The following is a 20,587-nucleotide window of genomic DNA, read 5'->3' on the forward strand; positions in this document are numbered from 1 at the left end:
TACTATATTGGGGCACCTGGGTGGCTCAGTCAGTTGAGTGACTTTAGCTCAGGTCACGATCTCATGGTTCGTGAGTATGAGCCCTGCATTGCGCCCTCTGTTGCACAGGGCCCACTTTGGATCCTCTGTCCCTCTTTTTCTCTGCCCCTCCCCCACCCATGCTCTGTCCCTCAAAAATAAATAAAACATTAAAAAAAAAAAAAAAGAAAAAGGAATACTATATCCCCCAAATTAATTAGAAACTGGACAAGAGCTATAGTTTACACACACACATACCCCTTCACTGAAGAACATAAAAGACCTGAACAAATGATTAAAAAAAAAAACGTTCCTGAATTAGAAGCATTAATTTTATGAAACTGTCATTTCTCAAATTGATCCATAAATCAGGGCAATCCCAATGGAAATCACTTTTATTCCAAAGTCCTAAAGAATCTGGATTTTGATATATGAGACTCTTAAATATAGAGAACAAACAGAGGGCTGCTGGAGGGGCAGACTAAATGGGTAGTCTGGGGGGATTGGGCTACATGGATAAGGGGCATTACGAAATCTACTCCTGAAATCATTGTTACACTATATGCTAACTAACTTGGATGTAAATTAAACAATAAATAAATTAATTACTTTTAAAAAAAGAATCTGGATTTTGAAATTTATATGGAGGAATAGATGAAAAGACCAGCTAAAAATATTCTGAGAAAATAAGAAAGGGAATTTGCTGGACCCAGATAGCAATACATCCTATAACAAGGAAGCAACCATTTCCTGAAGAGTCTCCTGCAATAGTCTAACTAGCCTCTTAAACCTCAACAGACTTTCTTTTTTTTTTTTTTTTTTTAGGTTTTATTTATTTTTAAGAGTCAGCATGAGCTGGGGAGGGGCAGAGAGAGAATCCCAAGCAGGCACCACACTGCCAGTGCAGAGCCTGATGCAGGGCTCGAACTCAGAAACCGTGAGATCATGACCTGAAGTCAAAGTGAAGAGTTGGAGGCTTAACTGACTGAGCCACGCAGGTGCCCCCAGGAGCCCAAGCAATCTCATAAAATCTTCATGAAACACTCAAAAACCTTTCAATGGCCAACCGTTGCTCGTATGATGAAATCCAAAGTCTTTCCCATGAGCTAAGGTCCTACAGATCTGGCCTCTGCATTTCTACAACTTCAGCCAGCAGACACTCTTCCTGGGTTCTGTGTCTGGTCACCTGGCTTCCTTTCTCTCCTCCACACAAATCTAACTCTCTCCCACCTCACGGCTTCTGTGTCTGCTCTCCTACCAGCCTGGCGGTCTCTCCCCTGGTCCTTCCTTTTCCATAGATCTCTGAGCAGACATCACCTGTTCAGTGAGACCTTCCTTTACAACTCTGGGTGCAGGAGGCCATGCCCAAGGACACAATATCAAAGCCACACGAGAAGTGGCTCGCCTCTCTCCCTCTGTCCCTTTCCCTCTCTGTCCTTCTCTTTTTCTCATCTCATCTCTAGCTACCCTGCCTCGCTCATTGCACTTATGAAATACTTGCCTTCTTTCTGTTGCTTAAAAACTCAAATAGTTTGAGAGGTCACACCTTTGGACCCTGATGTTCCCTCTCCTGGTTTGCTCCCTCACGTTATTCTGCTCAAATAGCATGGCCCTTCACTCAATGCACTATTGTCACTTTCTGCCCCCTTCCTTACCTTTCCATTGTAACGTGGATCGCTCCCTGATAGCATATTATACGCTCACAGATATGTTGTCTGTGTCCCCCAGTAGAACCTAGAGCTCCAAGAAGGCAGTTTTGAGGACCATTGGCACAAAGTAGGAACTCCATAAATGTTGGTTAAATGAATGAATCTATCAAAGTAAGAGCCCAGTCAGTACGTTATGTAACTATTAATATTGTTCTCCTGGTACTCCCAAAGCCTATTTCATGGCATTGCACACAGGGTGCTCAGTATATATCTGGTGAATGAACAGAGAGGTCTTAACTTATGCTATTCTAAGTAAACAATTTACAGAGCGAACGTCATCCCTTAAAAGGGTTTTCCTGCCTGTTGGTAGATTCATTTGTTGAAAGTGACATGGATTATGGGGTGCCTGGTGCCTCGGTTGGTTAAACATTTAACCGGCTCAGGTCATGATCTCACGGTTCATGAGTTTGAGCCCGATGGGGCTCCCTGCTATCAGCACAGGGCCTGCTTCAAATCCTTTCTCCTTCTCTGTCTGCCCCTTCCCAGCTCGCATGTGTGCGTGCCCTCAAAAATAAAAAATAAACGTTAAAAAAAAAGTGATATGAATTTATAGCTCCCAGAAATTTCTACTGGCAGGTGCTTCCACCTTACACATTTAAATGGATCTTCTGAACATCATATCCTCTCTCTAATCAAAGATATTTCCCCGGATAATCTCATCTCACCTCAAACTGCTTTCCCCAAACAAACACACCCTCCTGTGAATAGACACACATATGCACCTTCCAGAACTACGTAGCAAGGGGAAAGCCATGTCAGGCCTGAGTCCTGTACTGACTTCTCTGAGAGCTGATCCAAGAAAGGCTATCAGGATCACCTAAGACCACATTCTCTGGAGCATGGCTGCTGACTCCCAGCTTCCGGCACAGCTCTCTGACTCTGGAAAAGGCAGAGCCTCAGATCTAAGACAGCAGAAGCCCTCCAAGTGAGACTGCCCCCATCTTGCAGCCCATAAGTGCACTACTCGCCCATCTCTCCCCACCGTCCCTGGACTCCTGGGCTCTTAGAACAATGACTGTCCTACCACTCCAGGGGAGCCTGGCCCCTACCCTCACCCACAGTTACAACTGCTCCTTCAGTTTATTTTTCCATCCACTTGCTGGCAAGGCACAAGGCTTCTCAAAATTAACTGCTACACCCCACTCTCCAGAACCAAGTGGAGGAAAATCCTGGCTTAAGTGACTACCTGAGTTGGAGTAGAAAATAGTTTTGTTTTTTTTTTTTAATTTTTTTTTAATGTTTATTTATTTTTGAGACAGAGAGAGACAGAGCATGAATGGGAGAGGGGCAGAGAGAGAGGGAGACACAGAATCGGAAGCAGGCTCCAGGCTCTGAGCCATCAGCCCAGAGCCTGACGTGGGGCTCGAACTCACAAACCGTGAGATCGTGACCTGAGCTGAAGTTGGATGCTTGACTGACTGAGCCACCCAGGCGCCCCGAAAATAGTTTTTACTGAACGTGTTCGGTGACCCTGACCATTGACAAAGATTCTGTCCTTGACCAAACTCCAGCCAGGCTCCCCAAGCCCTTTCTCTACTAAGCCTATAAAGACCAACAAAAAATAGTCTCTAACAGCTCAAGGTCACATCCCAAGGATGACCCTAGCCCCTCTTAGACTGAGAAAATTTAAGGCTGCCAAAAGAATGTACTGTTTGTTCCAGCCAACACTTGAAGATAGGGCCCCTGTCTCCCAGGCTCTGTGGGAGTGCTGGAACCAAACTTCTCTGAGCCGGGTGGGCAAGCCCTCATGGGCTGCACATGACATCCTTGACGCCATACTAAGCCACCCCATCCCGCCCCCTCCGCCACCATTCTCCTTTTAAAAGGTCCGGTCACTTCCGTACCAAGGCCGAGTTCAAGTCACCCTGGGCTCTCTTCTCTCCTGCGCTAGTTATTCCTGGCTAAAACCTGTCCGGCTTTGTTCATCTTTGACACCACGACCAAGAGGTGCAGCCTCTGGACAGAAAGAAGGCAGAGGGCGCCTGGACCAAGAAGGGCTACAGGACGAAATGCAGGTGGCGGCGAGGCCACGGGTCAATGCAGGAAAAAGATGCTCAAGCGCGCAGCTGGGTGGCAGTGGGCGCCGACCGGGTCGGTCCCCGGGAAGCTGGAGACGCCAACACCCAGGCGCAACAGGGAACGGGCCGCGGCAGGTGCTCCCGAGGACGAAGGAGGCCCCTCCGCGGGCCGGGGCGCAGGTAAGGGGCCTCCTCGGCCAGGCACTTCCAGGTCAAGGCTGGCCAGCCCAGACCACCGAGGGCCGAGGGGCCTCGAATCAGTGAATCGGCTCCCTGAGTCCCGCCGCGCCCGCACTCGAGCTCACCTGCCGCGGGGCGAGCGCGGGGTCTCCAGGAACCAGCGAGGAGCCAAAGCACCGCGGGAGCCCTCCTTCCCCTCTAGGAAGTCTGGACGTTTCCGTCCGTGTGGTGCGCGGGTCCTGCACCCCCCACGCCCCGTTTGCACAGCGGCGCCCTCTGGCTGCAGGTGGCAGCGTTGCAGAGGTCTAGCGGCGGTCTTGAAGTCTTGTTGCCACCCCGCCTGCACAGGCCTCAGCGGCTGGCTACAGATGGGGCGGCAGCAAGGCCGGGAACGACCTTGCAAATGTTTGGGGGTCCCCCGTGCAACTGGGATCGAAAAGCCAGACACTGCCCCGCAGTGTGCGTCATAGAGGGAAACGGCCGTTTGAGTCTCTTAAGCCCTCACTATTTCTGGAACCCAGTCCAGGGTCTGGACCGGTGAAGATTAATGAACAATGTGTAGTCTGTGCTCTGTCCCCTCTGTTCCCTCTAACCTCTGAGGTCTTGTTAACAGGGCAAGACTTGACATGCTTGAGTACTAACCTGAGGAGAAGGCCAGAAACTAGGGAATTAGCCCGACCTCACACTTTAAACGCTGAGGACAGTCCAGTACGTTGCAATTCGCACTGGACTGACCGGACTGCAGGAGGAGGTCCGCCCACACCATACCCGGTCTCTGTGAGGGTAAAGGATACAGGGAATGTACAGAACGTGATCTCTCCGAAGGTGCTACTTAGAACTCTCCGGTTCAGCGGACGAGGGCTGTGGCAGGGGCAGTTAAGGCAGATGCAAGGGAGAACCTGCCAGAAGTCTATTCCTTGTGGAGGCCCGGCAGTGGTAGCTAAAGGAGAAACCGGGCAGCCACATTGGTTTTATCAGCAGCCAGCTTCCATGTTGGAGTGGCTGTGGAAAGACAAGGGAAACCAACAACTACGACCAGAGTCGAACCAGACAAGAGCTCCAACCAGGGCACCAGGCTTGCGGTTGCTGAGTGGGCTACACACAGAGGCCCCAGAGGAAAAAGCCCACGAGCCATAGCGATTCAGCCTCACTCAGCCCAGGGCCAGAAGTGCCTGTTGATCCCAAACGCACAGAGTGTAGGGAAACCAGAGGGGACCACAACCTCACTTCCTGTAACCCCACCAGCTCTTTCCACCCCGAGACTAGCCAGTCACAAGCCATTCACAAAAGATCTGAAGGGACGCCTGGTGGCTCAGTCGGTTAAGCGTTGGACTTTGGCTCAGGTCACGTTATCAGGGTTTGTGAGCTCAAGCCCCGTGTCGGGCTCTGTGCTGACAGCTCCGAGCCTGGAGCCTGGCTCTGGATTCTGTGTCTCCCTTTCTCTCTGTCCCTCCCCTGCTTTTGCTGTCGCTGTCTCCCTCTCTCTCTCTCGAAAATAAACACTTTTTAAAAATTTAAAAGAAAAAAAAAAAGATCTGAATGCACAGACTGAGAATGCACTGTGAACCAAGAAACATTAATGGAGGATGATCAACACCTCCCATAAGGGGGCTGGCAAAGCTAAATTCCTAAAAGCTTCCAGGCATTGGGAAAAAAATATCCGGAAGCTTCTCCTCAGTTGTCTTAGTTGCCGGGAGACCCGGAACAATGGAAACAAGTTGTGATCTCAGAAGTCAGCAAGCTATCTTTCTGGTGTCTGATTAGCCCAGTTAACTCCCCCTTACCAGAGTGGGACCCCAGCAGCCTCATCCACACTGTGTGACCTAATCTCTTGGCCAGAGAAGAGTAGTGAACACACCTAAACTGGGCAAATCAGATTCTCTCTCCCAGGGATTTGTCACAGTCTGGCAAATTCTTTGGGCTACTCCCAGGATAGAGTTGTAAACATGAAGTCTGGGGCAACCTCTGCCATGTGCCTGGGGATAGAGACAGCAGAGCTGAAGAGGGGAGAAGGGATCAGACGTGAAGAAAGAGTGGGGACTGCCTGTTGCGCCTGCTTGGGTTTTCCAGGGTCCAAATAGCCAACTCACTGATAAAGGTAAAAGTCTCAAAACTAAATGATTCAGGTAATATGACACCCATATCCCTTTCCTAAAGAAAGTGGGCAGTCCTCAGGCTCATGTTATAACATAATAAGTTTGGGGGGGTGGGGGGAGTCAGTATGTTTAGACATAGTCAATTCACCTTCAGAGAAAACAAAACTCTTGGAAGAACCGTATGTTGGAATTTAAGTGATGTGAGTTTATTTTTACATATCTGTCCTTTCAGTGAGCTACACATGGCCCTTGTCAAAAAACAAGTACCCACCGGAGCACCTGGGTGGCTCAGTCGGTTAAGTGTTCGACTCTTTGATTTCAGCTCAGATCATCATCTCACGGTCTGTGAGATTGAGCCCTGTGTGGGGCTCAGCACAGAGTGTGGAGCCTGCTTGGGATTCTCTCTCTCCCCCTCTCTCTCTCTCTCTCTCTCTCTCTCTCTCTCTGTCTCTGCCCCTCCCCTACTCATGTGCTCACGCTCTCTCTCAAAAAAATAAATGAACTTAAAAAAAAAAAAAAACAGCAAGTGCCTACTATTGGGGCGCTTGGCTGGCTTATTCAGAAGAGCACGCGACTCTTGATCTCAGGGTCGTGAGTTCAAGTCCCACGTTGGGTGTACAGGTTACTCGAAAATAAAATCTTAAAACAAAACAAGTGCCTACTAAGTGCCAGACAACCTGGCAACACTGTTCCCAGCATTAAAAAGAATGGCACGTTATTCATCTTTTGGCCCCTAGCAAGTGCTATGGAAGCTGTATAGTAACATTTGTGCAACAATGGGGGAGACCCTAAATGCCTGTTGAATTCATGAACAAGGGAAGAAACAGACGAGAGAACAGCAGTCATCACCGTCGGAAACCCGTAACTCTATTAGCTGTGAGGAATCGAAAGTCATTTTTCAACCCAGAGCTGATACTGATTTTCCCTACACTCCTTGCTTTCTTCTCATCTTATAACGTCTATAATCTGTTACCTTCCACCCCTTCCAAACTATATTTAGAAGTTATGTTTTTCTGAAATTTGGCTAGTTTTGAGGTCTCTCACCCCCACCCTTCCATGCTATAATCTTCCGAGAAGCCGTGAGGCCCTGTTTAATGGTGTTTGTGGGAAATAGAATGGATGTTATATATATTATATTTACCATAAATTAAATATTAATAACATATATACTATAAATTAAATATATATATATATATATATAATTTTGTGTGTAGGAGAGAGAAATATGGCAAAGAAACCAGTAATTATCATTTTCCTACATTTTGACTGCTTTTCTTAATGGTGATTCTAGGTGAGGGATCTTTGCATATTCTGGAACCTCTAACTACAGCTGTGAAGATACGTTTGGTTTCTGCCTTTTCTTCTCCTGACTTCTGTGTATTGCACAAAGGAAGAAAATAAGTATCTCCAACATCCCACAAACATTTAAATTTCTCCCTATACTGAGGGCGATGGAAATTTTTTTTATCTTGGTTACACAACTGTATTCATTTGTCAAAACTCACCAAACTGTATACTTGAAAAGGGTAAAGGCGGGGCACCTGGGTGGCTCAGTCGGTTGGGCATCCCGCTTCAGCTCAGGTCATGATCTCACAGTCCACGAGTTCGAGCCCCACGTCGGGCTCTGTGCTGGCAGCTCAGAGCCTGGAGCCTGCTTCGGACTCTGTGTCTCCCTCTCTCTCTGCCCCTCCCCTGCTCATGCTCTGTCTCTCTCTGTCTCAAAAATAAATAAAAACATTTTAAAAAAATTAAAATTAAAAAAAAAAAAGAAAAGGGTAAAGGCTATAAAGTATATCTCAATAAAACTAACCAAAACCAAAACGGTGCTTTATGCTCTCCCTTGCAGACATCATTTTCTGGTGTTACAGTAACAGTGTATATATCATTTACTTAGTGTTGTATTCCTGCTTAGTTAATTAAAGTACCTTTCCATGTTGCTACGTCGTCCTGAAACAATGATTCTGAGAAGGACCATGCCACTAGACAGGAAGTATAGCCACACCGGTGGCACCATACCATCTGGTAACATTTGCGTCCATAAACCCTTCTTGGTGCTCTCAAAATAGTTCATCATAAAATTAACTTAAAATCAAAAACTCAGATTGTATCACAGAGGATGTGGAGTAAGTGTGAGAACACATCAGAGTATGTGTATGGTTAGGAATAAACTCTCCTTTGAGGCAGGGGCTACAGCAGGTCAGGGTTAGGTCTCTCTCCTTCCCTCTGAGGCTCCACACTGTGTTGCCAACAAGTTCACTCCAGGTATAACTGAGAGGTGGCTACACCCAGGCATCTGCTCTCAATGCACAGGCCCTAATCACTTTCCGTGCCTACGTATTTGAGTGGGCACTGAAGAAAAGGATAGAAAAGGAACCCAACAGAAAAGCCACATCCCCTTCCAATCAAGTCTAGGAACGTAATTTTGCATTATTGCCATCAACGCTGACTCATCACTTCCTATTCTTTTTACTGGTTATCTCCTCGGTCTATTGCTTAGTTACACAGGATCCTCATAATGGGCATTATCAAGGTAACAAAAAGTCCCAGGCTCAGATGCCACACAGTGAGCCTTGCTAGTTCCCCACCAAATGGCCCTCCTTAATTCCTGAAAGCAATCACTGGATACCTCCTTCGATTACCTCCCATGGGCTTTGCATCCCACCCCGTTTTTTTAATGTTTATTTTTGAGGGAGGGAGGGAGAGATAACGAGTGGGGGAGGGGCGGAGAGGAGGGGGGACAGAGGACCCAAAGCAGGCTCTGTGCTGATAGCAGAGAGCCCTGCGCGGGGCTGGAACAGAGGAGATCATGACCTGAGCCCAAGTCCCATGCTTAACCTACCGAGCCATCCAGGTGCCCCTCCCCAATTTCTTGAACTACAGCAGGCCATGTCATTGGCATGCCGCGCCCCTAAACCCCCCAGATCGTCTGCAAACTCCTCCAAATCCAGCAGAGAAGGCAGGTGCAGCCCGAGGCTACCGGCCCATCCCGAACACCACAAGTGACAGCCGCCACCATTTCCTACCCAGGGGACGGAAGCGGGGAATCCAACACGGTCCTTAAGGGTGAGACCAGACGTGGAACTGGGAAAGCAACGACGACTCACACGAGCCCAGGAGAGCGACGACAGAGACGCGGGGCCGGGGCAACAGGACTCTGGGCGGGCGGTGGAGAGCGTGAGGGGGCTCACCGGGCGTGGGGCGAGGGGTTGGGGCTCCCGGGGGAAGTGAGGTCCCGAAGGCCGTGCGCCATTCGCCCGGGCGAAGCGCCGGCCGCCGCGGCCCGGGGGCGCAGCACGAAGCCAGGCGCGGGCGGGGGCCGCGGCGCCGGGTGTGGGGCAGGCGGGGCGGCCCCCGGCAGGGCGGGGGCGGGCAGCGCGGGGCGGCGGGGCCCGGGCCCCGGCGCCGCCCCCCGGCGCGCGTGCAGCTTGCGGTGCTGGACGAAGCTGGCGCTCCACTTGAAGGCTTTGCCGCACGCGGCGCACTCGTAGGGCCTCTCGCCGGTGTGCAGCCGCCGGTGCTGGACCAGCGTGACCTTCTGGCTGAAGGCCTTGCCGCACTCCTGGCAGCCGTAGGGCCTCTCCCCGGTGTGCACCCGCCGGTGCACGGCCAAGCGCGAGCTGCAGCTGAAGGTCTTCCAGCACTCGGTGCACTTGAACAGCTTCTCGCCCGTGTGCAGCCGCCGGTGCTGGAGGAAGGCGGAGCTGCGGCCGAAGGCCTTCCCGCACTCCTCGCACGCGTACGGCTTCTCCCCGGTGTGGGTTCGCTGGTGCTGGCCGAGCACCGACGCGGAGCTGAAGCTCTTCCCGCACGCCTGGCACGCGTACGGCTTCTCCCCGGTGTGGATTCGCTCGTGGACGAGGCGGTCGTAGCTGCACCGGAAAGCCTTGCCGCAGGCCTCGCACCGGAAGGGCTTCTCCCCCGTGTGGACCCGCCGGTGGCGGCGGAGCTTGGAGTTGTAGCTGAAGGTCTTCCCGCAGTCCTGACACTCGTAGGGCTTGTCGCCGCCGTGCAGTTTCCCATGCTGCCGGAGGTGGGAATTCTGGCCGAAGGCCTGCCCGCACTCCTGGCACGAGTAAGGCCTCTCCCCGGTGTGGCTCTTCTGGTGCCGGGCCAGTTTGGAGCTGTACCTGAAGGCCTTCCCGCACTCCTTGCACCCGAAGGGCCTGTCATCCGTGTGGACGCTCTGATGCCGCTGCAGGTCTGAAGGCAGGCCGGAACACCGGCCGCGCTCGCCGCGCGCGGAAACCGCCGGTCCCCGGCGCAGGCCCGGCTTCGTCAGGACAGGGACACCGGCGCTTCCCTGCGGTGTGCTGGCTGGCTCCTCCCTTTCCCTGGTGGAGGGTCTGTACCCCTGCACCGGCCAGCCCGTGAAACCCCCTCCGCGTGAGCCCGTGTCCGCCCCCAGGTCACACAGCGGTGGCTGCTCCAAGCTGGCTTTAAGGTGAGGCTGCTGGGGACCGTCCGGGAGCAGCCCCTCCACCGCCAGTCTCTGGGCCGCCGATGCTCCAGAAACGTCCGGCCTTGGGGTTTGCTCCCCCTTCGCAGTCTTGTTTTTACCACCTGGCATGAGAAAAAAAAGGAAACAGAGGAGGCACTTACTAAGGCTACAAGGGGAAAGGGATTAGGCGGTAATAGTATTGTTGCGAGAGAGACGGGGCTACCCGAGGATGCCCCGAAGGGAGAGAAAAGTCCTGGGGGCGGAGAAGGCAAGCCAGGCCATTTGGACAAGAAAAGCCGCGCACGCGGGCGGCAGAAGCTATCCACCCAGAGGAGTGAAGAATAACTAATGGGGAGCGGGGTGGAGAAGGTGCTGGAAGGGGGAAGCGGTGAAGAAAGAGGGAGGTGACGGGGAGAAGGAGATCTCTAAGCCGGAGAAGAGAGCTGGGTGAGCAGGCCACCCAGCGCCCGGGGCTGGGAGTCGCAGCGTGCAACAGTGGACCCCAAGGCCCAGGCGTGGGATGGGGCCTGACCAAATGCTCCAAACCGTTCTGTGACCTTTAAAGAGGATTCTGTCCTAAGCCCGGCTGGAGAGAAAACAATGCGCCATACTGCCGATCATGAAGGGTCCACAGGAGGACCATGATTTCAAAACCCACACCGTGTACTCTGAGACACTACCTCTAAAAGGAAAAGGATGTAGATTTTATGTTAAAAAAAAAAAAAAAAGAGTGATGCAGGTATGACAGATTTTATACTATTTTGGTCTATTTAAGTCTAATATAGTCCAGACTAATTTTTTTTTTTTTACGTTTTTATTTTATTTTTGAGAGAGAGACAGTGTGCGAGCAGGGGAGGAGCAGAGAGAGGGGGAGACACAGAACCCGAAGAGGGCTCCAGGCTCCGAGCCGTCAGCACGGGGCCCGACGTGGGGCTCGAACTCACCCACTGTGAGATCAGGACCTGAGCTGAAGTCAGAGGCTTAACCGACTGAGCCACCCAGGTGCCCCCAGACGAATTTGTTTTTAAAGGAGTCTTCTCTATTAGAATAACTAGGGTTTTTTTTACAACTATGTAATTTTTCAAATCTTTTAAATTAAGTAATTAATTAATCTATTTCAAGTAATCTCTACATGTAACATGGGGCTCAAACTCACGACCCTGAGATCAAGAGTCACATGCTCAGGGTGCCTGGATCGCTCAGTTGGTTATGTTTCCGGTTCTTGAGTTTGGCTCAGGTCATGATCTCCAGCCCCACATCAGGCTCTGCCCTGGCAGCTCAAAGCCTGCTTACGATTCTCCCCCTCTTTCTGCCGCTCCCCTGCTCACAGTCTCTCTGTCTCTCTCAAAATAAATAAATAAACTTAAAAAAAAAGAGAGTCACATGACCTACCACCAACTGAGCCAACCAGGCACCCCCGACCCCAACTTCCAGGGTAATTTTTAAATGCTAAGCACAACTCAGTGATGACATGCAACCCAGAGTTTAAATGATATGGTTTGAGGGGCACCTGGGTGGCTAAGTCAGTTAAGCATCTTTTTTTTTTTTAACATTTATTTTTTGAGAGACAGAGAGAGACAGAGCACACGTGGAGGAGGGGCAGAGAGAGACAGAATGGGACACAGAATCCAAAGCAGGCTCCAGGCTCCGAGCTGTCAGCACAGAGCCCGACGTGGGGCCTGAACTCACGAGCGGTGAGATCATCACCTGAGCGGAAGTCAGATGCCCAACCGACTAAGCCACCCAGGCGCCCCTCTGGCTTTTTTTTTTTTTTTTAAGTTTATTTATTTATTTTGAGAGAAGGAGTGCAGGGAAGGGGCAGAGAGAGAGAGAGAGAGAGGAGAGAGATGGAGAGACAATCCCAAGGAGGCTCTGCACCGCCAGCATAGAGCCCAATACGGGGTTCAATTCCATGACCACGAAATCATGACCTGAGCCAAAATCAAGGGTCAGTTGGGGAACCAGGCGCCCCAAGCATCCGACTCTTGATTTTGGCTCAGGTCATGACTTCATGGTCATGGAATTGAGCCCCGTATTGGGCTCTATGCTGGCGGTGCAGAGCCTGCTTGGGATTCTCTCTGTCCCTCTCTTTCTGCCCCTCCCCTGCTTGTGCTCTCTCACTCGCTCTCTTCTCTCTCTCAAAATAAATAAATAAGCTTTAAAAAAAAAAAAAAAAGATATGGTTTGAGATTCTCAAGGGCAGTAGTCTTGAAGGTGTGGTCCCTGGACCACCATCACCTGGGAACCTGTCAGTAATGCGAATTCCTGGGCCCCACCCTAGTCCTGCTGAATCAGAACCTCTAGAGCTGGTCTCCAGCAAGTCCACACTCTAACAAGCCCTGCATGAGATTCGGATGCTCACTGGAGTTTGAAACCACTGATCCAGAAGCTAAAAAGGCGGGGGAGGCTGTTCCCGTAATTGTTTTAAGCCGCACTGTGCATAAGGAAGTCTCTAGACGCCCGTGGCTACTTAACTTTAATTGAAACGGAGCCAAATTTAAAATCCAGTTCCTCATTCGCGCTCACCACACTTCAAGTGCTGATGAGGATAAGGGCTACCAGATCGGGTAGCGCAGATGCAGAACATTTCTGTTCCACAGTGTTCTATCTGACCGTGCTGGGTTCAAGCCGTTGGGAGACCAGGCAGACGACGTGTAGCTGTGGCAGAGGCAAACACTGAACTGCAGGCAGACCGCTGGGAGAGGTTTCTCATCAAGACGACGGCACGTGCTGAGTCAACCCAAAGGCCCCGACGAAGGCCGAAGTGGGGCTGAATCAGGAAGGGGCATTTGGTTTATAAGACTTGCAATAGCATATGGGATGGAGGGAGTATGCGGACAGGGCCAACTGAGGGAGAAAGGCTGAACACCCAATCTCTGGATGGTTCTCATGGTATCTTTCGAAAAGGGAAACCATTCATTCCCAATAAATACACAGGCTTTCTTTCGAAAGCTCATCTGTGGGGTTTAGGAGTTCCTAATAATTCTATTCTCGTGTACAGTTTCATACACACTCATAGCTACAACGTTCTTACAGAAACAAGTTCTTACTGTATTGCATTTACATTCCTAAATTGACCCCCCCCCCCAAAAAGCCTATTTTCACCACATATTTTTGAAACCCTGTGGCTTTACAAGGAAAAATAACAGCAAATGAAATGTTTGGACGGGTCTTTTCGAGTTTGGGGCTGAAGGCTAGCAAGGGGCACTTTTCTGAATGAGAGTGACCGTTGCCACGCCCACAAGAGCTGGTATGACAGAAGCCAAACGTTCTTCCGGTTGAATCATTAATGGACGGGAGGAAGCCAAGCAGAAGAGGACAGTGGCACGCTCCCCTGCTTACCTGTGCGGACATCTCCCGGGGCCTCTCCCCCCGTGGGTGTCCAGGGATCCAGGCCCCGCGGTGCCTCTCCTCGCTCCAGCTGGAGTATCAGCTCTGGTTTGGGGAATGGAAATGCTCCTGAAGGAGAAGGAAAAGGAACAGGAAGCTGAGGAGAGTCCCTGCTGACCCTTCTCAGTCCACCTTCTGCTTTGCCGGGTGAAAAAGTCCCAGGACACCAAGGGAGGTCAGTGTTGAGACAATCTTGAGATCTAAGGGACACTCAAATTGTTTTGCTCAGGGGTGGGGGTGGGGGTCTTACTCTGGCTCCATCGGAGAGGACATAAAGCTCTGTCGTTACAGCGTGTACAGGGGGTCCTAGGAGACTCTCACACAGGGGAGACGGGGCCCAGGACTCCAGGGCACTGGAAGAGTGAAGCAATGAAAATGGGGCCACCAGGAACCTTCTCAGCTGTCTGCGCCCAGAGCAAAAACCCCTTTCAGGAGAGTCCCCATCAGGAAACAGGGAAGAGGCAAGTCCTGCTGAAAACCAAAGTGATCCCAGATCGCTCTCCATTAGCTACTCCCGAAACTAGGGATTAGGGAGCTCGGCTCACGGAAGCATCAGTCCTGGGGGTATGGGAGACCCCAGATCCACCAAGGAGGAAGCCAAGGGCCTTGAGGGCAGAGCTGGTTCAGACGGAAGGGAGGACTTACCCAAGGAAGTTATGTTTGCATAATTCTCCAGCATCACCTCCCGGTACAAGGCCCTCTGCATGGGGTCCAGGATAGTCCATTGATTCCGGGTGAAGTACACGGCCACGTCCTCAAAGGTCACTGGCTCCTGAAACAACAGGCCCCTGCTCAAGCCCTGTGTGAGGGTCCAGGAGGGGTCTGAGCTCCAGGGTAGCCCTGATTCTACTGGAGTCCATGGCTCTGAGCCCCATGTACTTGTTCATGCACAGTACCTGCTGGCTGGCAAGGAGCTCCACAACGGCACCCCAGCCAGGGACAGCCCTCAGCACATTTTCAATGTGTAGCCGCTGGGGCCCCAATCCAAGCACACCCTCCAGCACCTGCTGCTGCCTGCCTGGTGGTCACATCAACCCCACGTCTGGTTCCATGAGCTGGGTCAATCTTCCCGGCATGTTTTCTAAAATGACCATAGCAGGCCATCTGTCTTTTACCCTGACTCCATCCATCCTGGAGCCCCTATTAGGGCCCTCCACTCAGGTTCTCTCTGGTCTTTCCCAGTCATGTCTTTGTATAGACAGAGGAACAATTCCAAGGGCACAGAGTTCCCTTCACTCTGGTGGTTCTCCCTCCTTCTGCCGTCTTGCCTTACTGTCTCTTGAAGGCGATGTGCAGTGTTATCTCCTCCTCTCCTAACATACCTGAGTCCAGAGACAGGGCGCCAGTCTCCATCCCTGAGCAGGGACCTGCTTCCAGATCACCCAAGCTCTGTCCGACCTGGCAACACTGTCCTCTGCACCAGGTGCGTCTCGCTGTGTCCCCTGGGGCCATTTCCACCTTCTCCGGGGAGAGGGAAACCTTCACAGGTTGTTCAGGCCTTTGTGCCTTGTCCTCGGTCAACTACTTTTACATCAATTCACTCAATCGTCAGAACGCATGTATGAAGGAAGAGTTATTCTCTATCGCAGATGATGGGAATCAGTGATATTAAGCACTTGGAAATAGACAAAAAGGGGCCCTCTTTCTTTGAGCACTTAATACAAGGTTGAATAAGGAGGCAAACATTTCAAAATGAACTGACCACTTATACAAAAGAGTGGCACTAGAACGTCTCTTCCTTGACTTACACTCTACTCTGCCCCAGTCTGTCACGTCAACAACCTCTCTGCGTGTAGCATCTGCTGGGTGGAAGAGACAGAGCTCGTAAGTACTACAGGACTGCAGCCATCGTGGTGAAGATTGGTTCGGACCAGAATCGTTAATGGATGCTAAATCTAGGAGGAAATTTTGATGATGAACAGGATAGTTGCGTGATCTTAAACGTCGCCCCATAGATTTTTTTTTTTTTTAACGTTTGTTTTTTGAGACAGAGACAGAGCATGAACAGGGGAGGGACAGAGAGAGAGGGAGACACAGAATCGGAAGCAGGCTCCAGGCTCTGAGCCATCAGCCCAGAGCCCGACGCGGGGCTCGAACTCATGGACCGTGAGATCGTGACCTGAGCTGAAGTTGGAGGCTTAACCGACTGAGCCACCCAGGCGCCCCAATAGATTTCTTATTAGTTGCAAGGGAAAGATAATTATCTATATGCTGAAGAAACCAGGTATCACCTTGACCAGAAAGTTTAAATGTGGCTAGTGTGACTGAGGAACTGAATTTCTCATTTTAGTCAGTTGAATTTTATTTTTGTCTATTTACTTATTTTAAATATTTATTTATTCATTTTCAGAGAGAGAGTGCACGTGATCAGGGGAGGGGCAGAGAGAGAGAGAGGAAGAGAGAGAATCCCAAGCAGGCTCCGCACTGTCAGCACAGAGCCCAACTCCGGGCTCGATTCCATGAAACGTGAGATCATGACCTGAGCTGAAATCAAGAGTTGGATGCTCAACCGACTGAGCCGCCCAGGCACCCCTCATTTAAAAAATGTTTTTAATTGTTTTTATTCTTTTTTCATTTTGTTTTTGGAGAGACACTGAGACAGAGCGCGAGCAGGGGAGGAGCAAAGAGAGAGGGAGACACAGAACCCAAAGCAGGCTCCAGGCTCTGAGCTGTCGGCACAGAGCCCGACATGCGGCTTGAACCCGTGAACCATGAGATCATGACCTGAGCCGAAATCGAACGCCCAAGCGACTGAGCCACCCATGTGCACCCCTCATTTTAATTAACCTAAACAGGCACATATAGCTACCTTAGTGGACAGTGCAGAATAGATAGTTCACTGACCCCAAACGGAACTAACCTCCTGTCTTCATCTCCTTCAGAGTCAACAGCTGGGAACGTGGCCCTGACCTTCTTTCCTCACATCATGCTTCTACCCCTCCACACCTCTGAGACCCCTCTCTAACGATCAGCGCATTCTTTCTTCCTTTGTTTTCGACAGCACTCGGCTTCTCAGCATCCCGTTCCGTCTCTGATCGCTCTGCTTCTGTCCCTTGCTAGCACTTACTCCTTCTCCAGGATGAAGCGGGGCTGGTGATTCCCCAACACGGGAAGTAGGTCCCGAGGCGGCACACCACCGTGCAAACAGCACAGGCTTCGGAGCCGCGCTTCTCAATGGGGACATGCCCGCCACGGGAGATATGGTGCTGCGTGTCTGGAGACGGTTCTAGTTGTTCCAGCCATGGCGTGGTGTGGGTGCTGCTGGCACCTCGTGGGTAGAGGCCGGGGATTCTGCCCATCATCCTGCAGTGCACAGGCCAGCTCCGCACGACGAAGAATTATCTGGCCCAAGATGTCAACAGCGCTGAAGCTGACACACTCAGCTCTAGAGCCAGACTCCCTGGGTTCAAATCTCACCTCTGCAAGCCATCAGCTGTGTGACCCTGGAGGAGATACTCAAATTTTTTTTTGCCTCGGTTTTCCCGCAAGGCTCTTGTAAGAGGGGAGTGAGTTAATACGTGCAAAGAACTGAAATATCATCTGGCAAATGGCATTACAGAAACCTGAGCATTTACAACAACTACAGATGAGATTAGGGGAACATTTCTCATGGAGCCTGTAGATAAGACTGGCAGTTGTCTAAACGTGTGTGTGTGTGTGTGTGTGTGTGTGTGTCTATTTTTTCTCCTCCCTTTCTTTTTTTATAATGGAATCTTTAATTTCACCTGGGGCTGCTCCCTGCTCCGGCAACTATAAGGGAGGCCAGTGAAAAACACAAGTATAAAAACTGGTGGGAACTCTCGGGGAAGGTTCCTGAAAGAGCGCAAACTGCTGAGCGGGTTGCCTTTTTTGTCATCTCTTCTATCTGGAACTCACACATGATAGCTGGAGGTCAAGCAGCCACTTTGGACCATGAAGCAGCCTTGAGCACGAAAGCCAGTGCTAGGATGACGAAGCAGAAACAGATAAAGAGCCTGGGTGTGTGACAATAGTACCAGTGTCACAAAATCCCTGGACCGCCTCCCTCCAACTTCTTTTGCGTGGGAGAGAAGCTCTATCTCGTTTAAGCCGCTGTCACTTAGGGTTTCCTTACTGGAACCCAACCCTGAGTGACTACTGTGCACCACGTAAAGCACCAAGGGAGAAGAGACTGCCCCCCACAGATGCTTAAACATTTCCTGACTTGGAACTGATTTTGGCTCACGTGCTGACACTTAAGTAGAACCGAAGAAGATGGCCAGTGCCCCCCCCCCCCAGAAAAAGAGCCACGCACACATTATTCTTATTATTCTAATGACACGACCCATCCATGACATGAGACACCCAGCTTTCACATTACGTGATCTAGGATGCTGGAGAAAACTTGGATGCAATCATCCTCTAGGGCCAAGAACACCCTGGAAGGAGAACAGCTTCCAGTGCTGCATGAATTTGTGCCAGCCAAGGATTCAGGCTCTCCTAGAGGTTAAGCTGTAGTCTTTGCTGGAGGCAAATGGGCTGGAGGCACTGGCTTCAGTGCCACACTCAGCATTCCTCCAAGAATCCACCTCCCTCGGCAATCCACACCCTCCACAGGCTCCCAGCGGTGGTTTCACTGTACCCGGACTTTGCGATGTGCACGGCAAACTCCCCCTGTGGGAGCACCTGTTTAAACACAGGAGGTGGCCTTCCTCTGTATGGTGGGATGCACACGGGCACGCCCCAAATTTTAACTTGCCCATTCGTTCCCCAGGTATTGTACAAATGTAGATTCTGATCCAGGAGATCTGGGTTGGGGCCTGAGATGGAGCCTTTCCAGCATGCCCCTTGGTAGCTGCTCATCTGTGAACCATACTTGCAAGCTCCATATTTGCATGGATGCAGATTCTCACTTTCTAGGAGAATTTTTTTTTTTTAACGCGTATTTATTTTTGAGAGAGAGGGGAGGGGCAGAGAGAGAGGAGGCACAGAATCCAAAGCAGGCTCCAGGCTCTGAGCTGTCAGCACAGAGCCTGACGTGGGGTTGAACTCCCGAACCGTTGAGATCATAACCTGAGCCGAAGTCCAGTGCTCAACCGACTGAGCCACCCAGGCGCCCCTCTAGGAGAATTTCTTGTCTGGTGCCTCCCTCTTTCCCAACCAACTTGATCCTCCCAAGTTTACCTGCTCACTCTCATCACCTCCCCTACCACATCCTCTTCTGCCCTACTCAACTGATGGATGCAAAGCTAAGCATGGGACTAACCAGGTCAGGCTGCTTACTGTTCCTGTAGTGACTGTTCTTATCTATTCTGGATGTGGAAAGCTGGAAGAAAGCTCAGCTCACCTGGGACCACAGAGTCTGGAGCATGGCTGATGACCCCTGGCTTCATGCACTGCCCTCTCTGTTTGGAAAAGCAAACACCTGCGGAGCTAAGAGAGAGAATCACAGTGAGGCTGACCACGCCTTGTTCCCCACCTCTTCCCCCTCAGCCTCCTTGCCTCTCTCATTGGAAACGATATTTCCAGGACACTCTGGGTATTCTCAACGCACCTCCTCCAGTGGTTCCTGGGGTGCTGAATCTGCTTCCTGTGTAAATTCGACAAAGCTGCCTGGCGAGGCTGAAGATTCCTCGAAAGAATGTCTGAGAAGCGAGAGTCAAGAGCTGCCGTGGACTTGTGGCTTTCAAGAAAAATCCCTGGCCCACGATGAATGAATTACCAGTGAGTTTGTACCGAATGATTCTAGCGATGGTGGCAAAGATCCCAAATGAGCATTGAGAGAAAAGGTAGGATAACCGGGCCCTGGACCAACCACGGGCTGCACGGCAAAATCCAAGTGGTGATCTGGCCCCCGGGGAAAGGGGGCGATGCTGACCGGAGACCCGACGCGAATCTGAACACTCCACCGCGGGAAGTGGGCGACCCCACGCGTCACCGCCCCCCACCCCGGGTACCGCGAGCCGGGGGACGTCAGGCCAGCTCTTCGGGGCAGGAGGGTTGGTGGCGCCTCGGCGGGCAAGGGCCCCTCGGGCGATGTCCGTGGGCCCTGACGCCCGACCTCCGGGACAGGGGCTGGGGGCGGGCCACCGCAAGGCGCGGGGCCGCCGAAGACCCGGTCGCCCCCGCCGACCGCCGCCGAGGCGGAAGCGCGGGCGGAGGCGTTCCCCAGCGCAGCGCCGCTCTAGGACGGCCGGAGGCTGGTCTTCTCCATGGTCCCGAGCCAGACCCGCCACCCGCGCGCCCGGGCGCCGGCTGTCCTCCCGCCCCGACTCCGCGGCTCCGCGCCCCAGCGGGCGACCAGCTCCTCGGGGACGCCGAGTCCGCACCGCACTCCGCGTGGGTCTGCGAGCGGGTTGTGACGCTGGCCGGCAGTAATTAACCTCCTACTGAATTCCTGGCCCCATTCTCCGCCCATCGGCTACCGGACTGCGCCCTGAGACCTCCAAGCCCGGCTCTGACTGTCCCCGTTCTGATCCCGGCGCCACCACCTATATCCACTGAATGGCCTGTGCGAGGTACTGAAACTCTGTGCCTCCGTTTCTCAGTTGAGAATGGCAGGAGTTTCGAACTCATGAACTCAGCGCATTGAGTGTGTCAACTCATGCAACTTCTGGTTCTCACGGTCAGTCCGAGTGAGCGCTTGCACTGTTGTTGATGGCATTATTATTATTCCTGCCTATTGTTGCCACTTTTCCTAGAACACACGCCCATATCTCTCCAGTCCAGATTGAATAATAGTCACAGCAGCAGCGCTTCCTATCGGCCAGGCATTATGCA

General features: G+C 51.7%; 1 protein-coding gene across 1 annotated transcript; it reads right to left on the reverse strand.

Moving 5' to 3' along the window:
• Window positions 1-9,205: 9,205 nt before the first annotated feature.
• ZNF619 (zinc finger protein 619) lies at window positions 9,206-20,027 on the reverse strand. Its single transcript, XM_042998364.1, has 5 exons — window positions 19,362-20,027; window positions 19,155-19,232; window positions 14,495-14,621; window positions 13,802-13,918; window positions 9,206-10,581 (listed from the first exon to the last, which is right to left on the reverse strand). Exons 2-5 carry the CDS (start codon window positions 19,176-19,178, stop codon window positions 9,206-9,208), a joined length of 1,644 nt encoding a protein of 547 aa, XP_042854298.1. The 5' UTR covers window positions 19,179-19,232; window positions 19,362-20,027.
• Between the last annotated feature and the right edge of the window lie 560 nt (window positions 20,028-20,587).

This window comes from Panthera tigris, chromosome C2 (genome assembly GCF_018350195.1).
Source record: "Panthera tigris isolate Pti1 chromosome C2, P.tigris_Pti1_mat1.1, whole genome shotgun sequence".
Lineage (NCBI taxonomy): Eukaryota > Metazoa > Chordata > Mammalia > Carnivora > Felidae > Panthera > Panthera tigris.

Coding starts and splice junctions, on each gene's coding strand:
- ZNF619 (XM_042998364.1), bottom strand. CDS start 19,178: ATGCTCCAGACTCTGTGGTCCCAG. Junction 14,622..19,154: donor TCCAGACTCTGTGGTCCCAG/GTGAGCTGAGCT, acceptor CTGTTGTTTCAG/GAGCCAGTGACCTTTGAGGA. Junction 10,582..13,801: donor CCCGGGAGATGTCCGCACAG/GTAAGCAGGGGA, acceptor TTCTCATGCCAG/GTGGTAAAAACAAGACTGCG.